Source organism: Camelus ferus, chromosome 24 (assembly GCF_009834535.1).
Source record: "Camelus ferus isolate YT-003-E chromosome 24, BCGSAC_Cfer_1.0, whole genome shotgun sequence".
Taxonomy (NCBI): Eukaryota; Metazoa; Chordata; class Mammalia; order Artiodactyla; family Camelidae; genus Camelus; species Camelus ferus.
Window position 1 is genome coordinate 15,591,029 of NC_045719.1, and position 13,837 is coordinate 15,604,865.

Below are 13,837 nucleotides of genomic sequence, written 5' to 3' on the forward strand. Positions count from 1 at the left end.
ATCTACACTGAAACAAGCACATAAAAATCACCACTCGAAGCCTATTTTTAATACATGCAAGATAACAAGCAATACGAAATACTTATAAAAATGAAAACTAAAACAGCTTTCACATTTCTTTAGGAAAATAATTTTGTTTATTGCTAGAATTGACTTTGACTCCTCACCAAATCGATGCAAAGTGAGTTTTAGAGGAAACCCACATTTGAAAACAGAAAAAGGGAAGAGACCGTCTTTATTCCACTGTATATTCTTGCCTCCTTTGTCGAAGATTAGTTGACCAAAAGTTTGTGGGTTCATTTCTGGGCTCTCTATTCTGTTCCTTTGGTCTATATGTCTGTTTTTGTACCAATACCATGCTGTCTTCAGATCTCTGAATTATACAGTACTTTTGAGAATTTATATGGAAACTGCTATTGAGGCCTAGGGAATACAGATTAAATAGAAAAACTTCCTGCTTCGTCCTTTGGTGAAGTGAAGAGAGGATGTTGTTGGGCTGGTTCTATGGTCTTTTCTAGGAGAGATTCCCTTGGACTCTGGAGATCACAGCCTTCAGCATGGAAGCTGAGATGAGGTGGTATATTCCTATGCCTTTTATTATATCTTTGTCAGTACAATGGATGATTAATAATTTATTTTGAATAACTGAATGAATGAATGAAGTGTCTGAATTCCGTGAGGCCCAGAAGTATCCCTCAGAGCTCTGGAGTAGGTCCTCTGACCCATGTCCCTTCGTGACTCCTTCACAAGCTCAGGTCACTTAAAGATGATGCTCCAATCTGAGCATATCTATGGCAGTAACTCACTACTTCCAGCTGCCAGTCCACTCAAACTCGGGAAAAATATCACAGCACATGCTTATCTACAGACTCTTGGAGGCAATATTTGAACCTAAATTAAGGCAACTGTGTCCTAGGCCAACTTGTTTTCTAACTAACTGTCTATGTGTTAAATCCCCGAACCACTCTGGCCTTATATTTCCATATCCTGTAAAATGGTCTTCTAAAAAGATGCATAAAGTTTCTAAAGGCGCTCCTAGTTTCAAAAGTTTTACAATTCAAGAGTTGTGAAACTGATCTATAACCCCTATGGAAATTAAACAGCTTCTAAATAAATAGATAGTCTTTACCCACCAGAAAAATCATCATTGAAAAGGTGGCTTCAATGAAATAAAATTACAAAAACAATTAGTGAATCAAATAATCTGTTTCAGTTGGACAGCAGAGACATAATGTATGATATTATGTAGTTTTTACGTGATTCATAGAAGCCGATGAGGCATGTCTAGGATTGTTCAGTCATGCTATAGTAGAGAGGGAGCACCATGGTTAGGAAATGGCTGAATGTAGAAAACCCTGAGTTTGTTCCCTCTCAAGTCAGTCTTCTTCTACCCAGGTGACCATGTGACACACTCAATCTCGGTACCATATCTTATAAAGTGATGACGATGACGATGACGATGACGATGACGATGATGATGATGATAATAAAAAAATAGAAAATTTTCCTGCATTACTAAGGGACATTTCAAAGATAACGTCTGCAAACCACAAGGCACAGATACCTGGTTCACTTAGTGCTTGTTAAGCACTGACTGATTCTGTAATAATTTATAGTCTCTTAGTAAGAAAGTGCTGAGAATCGGAGTAGGGCAAAGGTTAAGCTTTATAAGTAGTTTATAAAGAAATTAAAATATATTTTAACCAGTTTTGGAAGAGATCTTGTTTTTAGCCAACAGAACTATCAACACCTGCATGCTTTGCTTAGCTCACCTTTCTTTGCAGGCCTGAAGAACTTGAGATAGCCATTAAAACAAGCACATGGTGATTTTATCAATATATTCATGGATTTTTTAAGAAATATGAAAAATACATCTGAAAGCTTTCAATAAAAATGATGAAAATGCCCATTTTCACACAACATACAAGCTGTGTGTACAATTTTTCCTTCATTCCTCCTTAACGTTATTGTAAGTTTTTAGATCTGAGAAGTTTTAGATGGATTCTGTTCTATCATTACCCATGAACAGGGCTAATAAGAATTTTACATAACTATTTTTGTTTGTTTCTGACTTTTAAAGGTTTTAAATTTTAAACTGCAAATTTTAAAGATACAGGAAAGCATCAAGAAACGTGCAAAAGAAGCAGATACAATTCTATCACCTATTCTAAGATTTGAGCCACATATATACAAAACTTTGTTCAGGAAGGGGACATTATTTTTATGTTTGATTTGTTTTACTCTTACATTAAGTTTTCTTTGCTATGCTTGGTCTAAAAATACTGAGAAGTAGAAAAGGGTATAATTTGTGTAGAAAGAAAAATACTCCCTAAGAACCACGATGATTAAAACATAATTATTTCTTGTGCTAAAAAATGTATATTCAGAAGCAATGAAATTATTCTAAAACAGGCAAAAGATACAAAAAATTCCATTTTATCTGACAAGGAAATTCAACAAGGGACTCAGAGGTTGAGGAGTGCTTTCGTGCACCCCAAACTAAACTGGTCAAAGGAAATGCTGCAATATCAAGGAAATGGACTAAAATATTAAAGGGTTTTCTCAGTGTTGATGGCCAAATTCCATCCGGTAAGCAGTGCATTAGACACTAATGACATACGATTTCTCACTGACAGATTTAACAGCATCAATAAGGCCTCTCTGTCCATTGCAGCAAATTGATCCTACATGACATGGACAAGGGCAGCCTGCACTTAATGACCTCCATCGCTGAAGGATGGAAATGAAAAATGATTGGAAGTACAAATAAATCTTTGAAAGTTTCCCTGAAACAGGTGTGCTAAAAGTGATTCGTTTGAGGGATCATCACAAACATAAACCCAATCTCTTAGCATGCCCCACTGTCTGTTCAGACCAGAGTTTCCCTCCTTGGATCTTGAATCAGGATGTGCTTTATTTCCAAAACTGACATCAAGACAATTTGGTTCTTACTATGCAAATACTATGTTAGGGCTCTCCCTTAAAGTTCTGAGTTCTTCACTATTTACACAGGTATCTAATATATTTGTCATCTGCCACCAAAGGATTCTATACAAACTGATAAAAGGTACACATAAATTTATTTTTGTTTCCCTCCTGGTTAGAAAAGGAGATACAGTAGAGCCATTGATTATTTTATCCTCCTCAATTATCAAACAAAACATGTTTAAACTCAGTAAGAATGTCAAATGCACGAAGTGGTTGGACAAAACCCCATGGATACATTGATGCCCTTTCTCTGAATCCTGCATGATGGCATGAGGACACTAAGATTCTGGCTTATAGTTGCATTCTCAGTTCTTTCCGAAACACACTTATGTCTCAATCTACCTTCATCTTGCTACTGCTTCAACACAAACCTCTAAGAGAAAAATACACACTCTCTCCCAATATATCTGGAAGCTTTAACTCGCATGAGAATAGATGGGTCGGAAACACAGGGAGCAGATACGCAGGACATTAGATGAATGTAATAGTTACTCACAGTTGCACAGTAACTTTTATTTTCAAAGAAACTATGGAGGGCTCTTTCAATCCTAAACAATTTTCCTCCGAGGTAAATTTCACTTTACAGATATGAAAACAGTCAGAAAGGATAAATAATTTACCAAGATCACTGAGCTAGTAGTTGGTAGAGCTTCAAATCCTGGCCATCTGTCTTCCCACTATTCCATAATAATGAGGGATAAATACAGTACTGAAATTCTGAACTACTAATTTGTAGTATAGTAGTCTGGGTGACAACAATAGGAGAAAGGATCTATTAGTGGCCTACTGGCTTTATAGGTAGGTGAAATGTTAAAAAATAATTAATGCCTCTAGTTTTTGAAATTTAAATTCTGGGAAGAAACAAAGATTCAAAGGAAAATAACTTTCTTGTCAATGAGTAACTGGAGAAGAATATAGAGGGAGTGGATGTATCTTAACACCCTAGGAATGGAGCTTTACTTTTTGATTTGTGGCATATTGTGTGCTTTACTTTTCCACTTTTAGTATTACAGAAGATCTTAGAAAATATATTGGAATTTCTGGTGATTTCCAGTAATCAGAGAGGGTCAACTATTTTGTCAAGTTTCTAATTAAGCCTCATATTTAGCAAGAAAATAGAAACCAAAACATAGAGCCCATACATCATGAGGAAGAATTAGAGGTGTATCATGGTAAGCTATCCATAGATAGAATTGAAATTTGAAGCATATGATAATATATTTAAATTTATGAATGACAAAAATTTGGTATTTCAGGTCATAATAATTACAAGCAAACTGGTATAAAATAGTGGATTAGAAACTAAGTTTTTTCATTTCTCAAATGTCCTTTCAAAATTCAATTTCAAAAGGTTGATAAAAATACGCAAAACTTTACAAAAAGAAAACATGGCATTTGGTGGCATACAAAAGACCACCATAAGATTGGAGACCCCATGGCTGACCACTTGTTACTTTTTCTGGAACATATGTCAAGTAAAAAATTATTTTTTAAACAATAAGAGAAACCTACCTGTTTCTTATCTCTAACTGAACTGTCAAGTGATAGCTGTCTGTCATACAGGTTCAAATAGTTGTCCTTTTCCGTTAAGAAAATGGTCTGTAATTGCTGATACTCTTGAGCTAAACGTAGATTTTCTTCTAGTGAATCTTCTTGTATTTTCTAGAAGATAAATATATACATATATTTAGTTAAAATCACTTAATTTATGTTTGAATTTTTATATCATTGGAATTATTTAAAATTGTTACATTATATATATTGTAGAAAAATAATAAAACCAAAAAGATGCTTCCCCTGACACAAATACCGTCTCTGAATTTAATAATTTTCTTCCTTGATGCAGGTTTTTTATTTATTTGGAACACTGACGCATCAGAGTCTGACTTTTATTCCTTTTCTTTTCTGTACTTCCCTTCACAATGCATTGGGAAGTACCCAGTTCTTGGAGGCTTCAGTCAGTGTCCTAGGAGATTTCCTCCAGCTTCCCATTCCTTCTCCTTTTCTCAAGTGCTCAAATAGGTAGAAGACATTTGGAAGCTCAGAATCCCATTTCCAAGAGGTTCAGAGTGGTGGCACTCACAGATAACATTCAAAACACAGAGAAGTAAAGAGTGAAAAAGATAAGGAGCAAGCAAATCGATATTTAGAAGCACCCAGAGAAAGTGGTTGTTACTACTATGTATACTTTAACTATATTAAAGGCTAAATCGGATTCTGTGAGTGGTCGAGAATTTTATAACACCCCTCATGTCTAGATACATATATGTCAAATCTAACACAAATGCCTTAGAATGTAACTTTTGCCAACATCACCCACTGGCAAATTAGGGGCTGCTTATCATTTTAAATTAGACATATGATTCAGTTTAGTTGCTGATTCTTTTTACATTTCTAGCACAGAAAATTTTCTTTGGCTGCTTCAAAAAAATACAGAATTTATCAACAGCCTTAAATATTTTCAAACCTGTTAATCTAGTAATTCATCCTATGGAAATTTATTCTAAGCAAAAAGCTTTATTTGTTACAACATCATTTATAGTAGCAAAAAGTTTTCAAAACACATAAATGCAGATTAATCATGATGACAATAATGAGGATTAAATAACTAGATATGAAAATAACCATTGTGATGTAATTAAAAATGTTTCTTTGGGAAAACTGCCATCACATCAAACCTTTAGTATAAGTTGTTAAAAAATATATTGCAGTATGAGAATGTGCACAGAGGAAATGTAATTCAGCAGAAAATTGCCTGTACAAATATTTCTGTATTTACACACTTGAAGATTTATTAAGGTCAACCAACATATTTCTCATGAAAGCCTGGTATCCATATTGATCCCTAATGATTAATACTATGTCACAGGCGCTCTTCAAAAAAGCCAAATGATGAACTGAGACCCATTTTAAGTGTCCTTGTCCTAATTCTGGCACAATGATTTAAAACTTTATAAACTTCTATCTAATAAACTTGCTTAAAAATCACAGATTCTTCTTTTGGTAGGAGGACAGAGTGTCTATGAATATTTTTCTTTGGTGCAGATACCTTTGAAAGATGGTTACCATTCCTTTTGATATCTTAACACTAATATTAACCTCCAGTGATTAACTTGGGACTTTGACACATGTTCTCCTGGAGGCCGGAGAAGAAACATTTTTGAGCTTTTTGTTTGTTGTCTGATTTAACACAAGCACAATGTTGAGACCTGAGATACTCTACTTCTCAATTACATTTCTTTCAAGACTCTGATGGTAACTACAAACATTGAATTTGAGAGGAGTGCTACAAAGGCTGTGGGATTTGTTTCAAACCAACTTAATGGAACTTAATTGGGGATATATTTGGTACTTTATGCTTTACTCATTGTGCAATTACAGTTTTATTTCCAAATATTATATATACTTTCAATTTCTGTATTACACCAGTTCTTACTGTTTTATATAGCATGATTAGAGAAATCAAATTGTGTAGTTAGGCCAATGAATCTTCAAAACATTGTTCCATCAGTCATGATATTTTACATTATCATTTCTCAGTAATAAAGGTAGAGGAGGATTTACCAACTCACTACCTATTCCTGAAAGCCAGTGACCTTCAGATGTGCAATGAAGTTTAAGTTTTTTAATTTTAAATAATGTTATTCTGCTGACACTGCAAATGTTTTTTATGTTTAACTGTAGTTCCACATCACAACTCTGACTGGCTTAATTTTAACCAATAGTATTATAACATGCAAGTGAGATAAAGAGGGAAGGATAATTACTGGTGGATATGTGTCCAGGGGAATTAATGCTACTACTACAGGAGTTGAAAAGCTAGCAGCAGAAGATATTATACAAGGGCACAAAAGTTGGAGTTGGCCCTATAATAAAAGGGTGAGAAAAAAGAAGGCTCTAATAAGAGAAGTAAGATGACTTTTCATATGCTTTTTATTCAAATCCAGTTGAATCTTATCAGTAGAATCTTTCTACTTAAGGTCTTGACTAAACACAAATTTGAAAAAAAAATTTGTTTCAAAAATATTAAAGAGAAATATGATTGTAATCTCTATAGGTTAAAATAACTGCTCTTTGAGTTGAATTACAATATTATTTTATTCATTCATTCATTTACTCATTTCCATTCAGTTGCTTATTCAAAACTTTCTATTTAGTAACTACTATATATCAAGCTCTAAGATGTAATGGTGAACCTCAAGAATTTGTGGCCTTATCGGGAAGACTTATATTAAAAATCACAGAAATATATAAATAAAGTGTAGAATTCATAATCTCTTGCATTTTTTGTTTTCCATATAGATTAAATTCATCCCAAAGGTATAAATTAATATTGTAACACTTTCTCAAAGCTACATTTATTGGTATTTATTCAATTCCTATTATTAGTGATTATTGTGATGAAACATTGGGAATCTGGCTCGATAAAGAGAAGAGACATAGTGAATATCTGTTAATCATTTCCATGTTGTCTAGAATTTAGTAAGGAAAATACTTAGCTTGATTATGGTTTGTTCTCTGTTTTCACAAATGATTTGTTTAACTTTGATATTTGGGAGGATATTCAGCTTCTCATCCTAATATTTTATTAAGAAATAAAATTATGTATATAAAGTGTGAATAGAAGTTTCTTATAAATTCCCTAAGTTTTGTTCACCCGTAAGATATATTGCACAAAGCAGAGTTGACACTAAGTAGGTACACAGGTTTTCAGTAAACGAATGAACGAATATAGAATAATGGTTAGGAAATGTATATATTTAGCACTTTAGAATCACACAATAAAAACTGGCCCACTTCTATGAAATAATGATATAACCACTTGTTATAATGAAGCACATTTATTTGTATTACTTGATATTGTATTATGTGACAAGTGAAGATTTTAAGGACATATATAAAAATTCATGCAGTATGTTTTTGCCCTGAGTACTTAAATATTATTCTACGGATATACCACGTTGTCCAGACTGAGCAAGAGTTGTTTCTCTGGGTGCACCATTGATTTTCATAAGGTACATGAATCCCGTGAAACTGAGCACAGTGTTTTTCCTGAGTTACCTAATTAGCCCATGATCCTAAAAGTATTGAGAAATATTGCTAAAGAAAGACCTGGCTTCTTCTTTTGTCACCAAAAATGCTAATAAATGAAGGCAGATTGAGACCCCAATATATCCAAATAATAGTTTTCCTTTTTTTCCCCATTTGATCTTTATTCTTTAAGCCATAGATTTCATCTTGGATTTTCCCTCCCTTTTCTCCATTTTCAGTTTAGTTTTCCTCCTCTTCCCCTTCTCCTTTCCCTCTCCCACTGGGTAAGTGAGGAATAGGGAACGATAATCAGAGAACTGGGTTCTTTGGGGACAAAATGTAGAGTATATATCATCTACTGATGTTCCACCTTGTGATATATAGAGAAGAACCTAGAAATAGGGCTGAATTTGAATGTTAGCTTATGGATTCTGCTCCTAATGGAATTGCTACAGTCCTAGTTGTTATAGTTACAGGTAGGGAAGATGAGGCAATGAGAAATCAGGTGAGGCAGTTGTATTATCCAAAAATGGCCACAGAAATATTTTCATTCCATGTTCTTCCAGAACCTTGTCACTCCCTATCAGGAAGCACAGTCTATTTCTCCTTCCATAGAACGTGGGTAGACTTGTGGCTTTTCCAGTCAACCCAGTACGGTGGAAATGATGCTGTGTGACTTCCCGGGCTAGTTTATTAAGAAGTTTATCAGAAAAGCAAACAGCTTCTGCCTGGCCCTCTCTTTGGGGACATTCACCCTTGGACCAGGCACCATGTTGTGAGGAATCCAGGCCACACTGACAGGTTATATGTAGATGTTCCAGCAAACAACCCCAGCCCAGGTCTCAGGTATCAGCATCAACTGTGAGTGAATGAGTCAGTTGAACATGATTCCAATGCTTAGTCTTCAAGTCGCCTAGATGATGGTTGAGAACATTTGAGAAGAGACAAGTTGGCTCTGCTACATCCTGTTCAAATTTTTGATACATAGAATCCTGAGCTGTGAAGTTTTAGGGTATTTATTATGTGATCATAGCAACTGAAACAAACACCAGGCATTTTGTGCAACGTTACATACCTACTGAGTAGAGGACCTGGGCTTTGCAGCCAGGCAGACTGGCTCCAGGTCCCACACTCTTTACCGTCCAATATACTTCCTTCATAAACATAGGCCAGCACTCTTCGATGCTACACAATGCAGTGTTTATAAAACCTAATGACTTTAAACAATCAAACCAAATTACAGAATTACATTGTTTTGAGCCTATTTCCACCAGCCAATTGTCTTTTCATAATCTGGCTAACATGTAGCTTGTCGACATAGATAAACTGGGCTCCTGAAGGAAATTATAACTTGGTCCCCTTGGAAGCTACTTTTTGCTGTAAGTCAATATGGCCATGCTGGTTACGTATAATCAGTCTTGTGTTTTCCGATCTCCATGGTTCCTTATTCCATGATTTGATCAGGCCAGATGCATTCACTGGCAAGACTATGTGTCAAGTGGACAGACCTTTACAGGTGAGGCCTGCACAACTCTGGACTACGGTTGAATGCAGCAGAGTAATGCTACACATTGAGACCTCTGGAGGTCCAGCCAGAAACTCTTACTCTGGAGAAAGCCTAAATCCATTTGAACTTTTTTTTGGGGGGGGGGGTTGTTCATTTTTAATTTAAGATGGGCTACTGGCAAAGAATATATTACAAGAAAAAAACTTGATCTTAACATTCTAGAGAGACAGTTATGATTAAAATATTTGCACTGTACATGTACATGTAGAAAACCAACATAGCTATAAACAAATGTTTAAATGTTATTAAAATAGTCCTAGTGTCTACGACTAAATTTATAGCAGTGAGTTATCTACACTCTCAGTTACTCTTAATATGGGCATCTGGATCCAGTTCACCAGGCAGAGGGCTTAAGTCCTTCTCTCAATTACGCATTCGCTGTAAGAGAGTTGTCATCTTTTGACCCAGTTCTAACTCTAACTGTCCTATCCTAATGTGATTATGTGTGCCAGTCTCACATGATCTTTTCTGATGATCTGTCTGTCGTCTCCCGAGTCTTGGTTGTTAATAGTCTACTGCAGACAGCTCCTTGCTTTTTTGCTTCTTGCCAGGGCTCTGCTGGCTGTCACTGCCATGTCTGTGTTCCTAAACAGACTGCACCACACTCACTTTATTTTAGTCCCATGATTGGAAAGAACTGACTTTCTGCCAGAACCACCCAAAAGCAAACGGGGTATTGCTGGTTCTTACTGATCAGTGTTACTCTAGAGCACCTTCTTGTCTAGCTTGCATTCATTTATTTGTTCATTCAATTATTTCTTCAGCAAACCCTAGTAGGTTTACCATATATGTCCAGCTCTATGGCTACCCCTGGGATTAAAGAGATTGGTGGGATGTGATCCCTTTTTACCAGGGATTACAGGCTGGCCTGGGAGGAGGCAGAGGTATTTCTTGATACCCTGAATTGATTCTATCAGGTGGGAAAAGTGGGGTCGGAAAAGGCATCACATAAGAAATTATCATTGACATGAATCTTAGAACAATCATTTTATTTGGCAGAGATCTAAGCTGTCCTGCCATATGGGTCAGCATATATTTGAGCAAAATTGGGTGAGTCAATTGAGTGAACTGGTTTTTTTTGGCCCCTTTAGGACTGTTAGATTATTGTTTCCTATGACTTGTGAATTAGGCTTTCCTAGACTGTATTAAGCATTCTGTTATCTCTTGACTTTAAAGTATTACTATGTAAATAATGAAAAATACCCATGTATTTAGTATCCCACTGATGCACAGCACCATACAAAAGACAACAGTCCAAACACCAGTGTTTCAGTAGCACGCGACCCTATGCAGATGCTTTACACCACTGATATCATACCATCAAGTCTCCAGTCTCCACGTAGTCTTTCAGCACATCTCTGCCAGTTTAGGACACTGTACTGGTAGCTTTGCATGTAGTGATGTTCTGATGTTACTAAAGCAGGCAGGCATCGGTACTGAGACTGATTCACAGAATGTGCATGGGACAGACTTTAGAATGAACCAGACAGGGAGGTTCCAAGTCTCTTTGTGAACACTGCTGCTTCAAAAGCATTCCCTTTGATTCGTGAGAATTAACATGGTGAGCACAAGATGCTTAAAATATATGCCACTTCTCTAACAATGTAACAGACTCAGAGAAAACATGTACTTATTTACGTGCGTCACCTACTGTGTGCAGAGAGGCATTACTGTACTGCTGCTCCCTTAAAATCTATACACCAATTACTACAGAAAATGAGAATTTTCCCCAGTGTTTCCAAGGAACAAGTCTGTGAGAATGATATGTGTCGATACCCTGAAGCCTCAAAGGAACAAATAACTGTTTTAACTCTCCCAGGACCCACTTCCTTGTCTGTGCTGCCATGGAAACCAGTCTCTTGTCCAACTCAAGTTCTCCGATAATTAGTCTTGAACATTCTTGATATTTAAATGAATAAATCAGTCCTCTGCATCAAGGGTGTTACATGCCTCAAACTCTACGTATTACCATGTTTGACAAAATGCTCTCTATCCATTAATTCATTTAAAAATACTTATTGAGAAGCTGGTATACACAAAGCATTATGGGGGGACACTGTGAGATGTCAAACAGCACCTTTAGGACTCTGTTTGGTAAAAGCCTACCACATGCCAGCTGACCAGTCAAACCTGTCACTGTCAGACTCCAGGAGATGCTATCTTTAGCTATCCCACTGCAGCATCCACATAAACGACCACACACAGAACTCCTTTGCCTTGGCTCCTCTACAGGGTTACAAATTTAGCTACCATTGATTTACTCAAAAGTTTACTAATGGACACAACAACGTTACATCTCAGAACTCAGAAAACACCCAGTGGGGATCCATGGGCGCTCTGTATTAGCCCTGCTTTCCCTTATTATGTTTTGACTCTGTTCAGTGTATACATTTGACCAGGAATTATTGACACCAGCATGAAAAAAATACACAATTTCAGGGCCGAAGGAGCTTGCAATCAGATAGGGGAATTGAGGCATTCACAAAGCTAACTACATCAGAATACATTAAACATAAGGAAGGATAGAAGACATAGCCAAATAATGAGAGCAGTTCCATGAGAGAGCAGTTCCAGTGAAAGTGCCGAGTAAAGTTTCAAGGAAGAGTCAGTTTTTGAATAGATTCTGAAGCTATTTCATATACAGGGCGCTGTATTCTTGGCAGGGGAAGTCTGGCTTAGAAACACAGATGCTTGTTAAATATTAAAAAGTACCTGATCACTGTGGGTATGTGTTTATTCTTTTAAAAAAGGAACATTTATCACCATGTTGCCTGTAATTTTTCTCCTATAACTACTCAATGGCTTTAGGGATCACTAAATATAAATGCCACTTATTTTATTAGCTATTACATTTTTATTTGATCCAGTTTTCTTTAATATAATTGTATGTCCCTTCAAAGTATCTGGTATAACTGATTAGAGAAACAAATTAAGTAATAAGAAAAAGAAAGTAAAAATCAGTGTCATGCAATCTATAGCCCAATTTATTTTTCCAAGTTAAAATATATGATTTAAACAAATATATTACATATATGTCCTCAGTAGGTGACAGTTACAGTACTAATAATTCCCTTAAATTTATTTTTTCTTTATTAAATAAACCTTAACATTTAATCCTGAATATATGAGTTTAATAATGTGTCCTCTAATACTATTTAAGATTGTTAAAGACACATATTTGCATAGTATTTCCTTTTTAAACATTGCTATACATTATCATAATTTAATTGTATTTCAATCATCAATATTTTAAAGTATGTTTTAAAGTCTGCTACTCTTTTCACAATTTTGTATGAACAACTTCTTCATGTGTACCTCCTGATGTGAATAGTTTAAGATTTAGAAAGGTTTCCTATTTACTCACATTTTAATGATATACATTTCTACTTCACTGGAGGAAAAGGCTGATCAGTCACAGAAAGGTCAGTTAACACTAAATAGACCCTTTCTTTATGTAATTACAAAGAATAATTTCTTTGTGCTGATGGCACTGCACATGGAGTGGGTGATGCAGAGAATTAATGTGCTGCCTTGTTGGCCCATGGGATAGAGATTCCAATACAATAACCACAACTTATTCTAATTATGCAGCTTTAAAAGGTCATCAGCAAAAAGAGTTAAGGAATTACCAACTAACTTTATCATGAAGTAAAAATGCACTACATAAATGCAGAAAGTGTAAGAACAGTATCTTGAAACTTTACTGCAAATGAGAGAAAGATTGATCTAAAGGGTTTCAGGTCATATATTATGGCATAAATTAAGTAAACTCATTGAGAAAATATATGATATTTTATAATTTCCTATTGATGTAGTCAGGTAACCTGATTTCACCTTACATTTGTAGGAAATGTTTAATTTTGAAAATGCTGTTTATATTTAATGACAATTTTATTGCCACATTCATGTTATGGTATAAATTCTGGTACTATTTAAATATTTCTTTTAAAAAATCTATTTGTTATAAAATAATGCATGCTGATTATATTACACACAACGAGAGAGTGGTATGTGACATAGAAAATTAAAAAGCCCCTCTGCAACAATCAGTCATTTTTTAATTGAAGTAGAGTTGATTTACAATGTTGGGTTAGTTTCTGGTGTACAGCATAGTGATTCAGTTTTTCATATTCTTTTTCATTATAGGATTATTACTATATATTGAATGTAGCTCCCTGTGCTATACATTATAACCTTGTTGCTAATATATTTTAAGTATAATAGTGTGTATTTGCGAATTCCAATTCCTAA

The 13,837-nt window shown here is 35.3% G+C and overlaps 1 protein-coding gene across 1 annotated transcript in view; it reads right to left on the reverse strand.

The window, feature by feature from the left end:
- CCDC178 (coiled-coil domain containing 178) overlaps positions 1–13,837 on the reverse strand; it is a 280,794-nt gene that overhangs the window by 88,101 nt on the left and 178,856 nt on the right. The window contains 1 exon segment of the mRNA XM_032467208.1: positions 4,501–4,650. Coding sequence (XP_032323099.1) covers positions 4,501–4,650 — 150 coding nt within the window.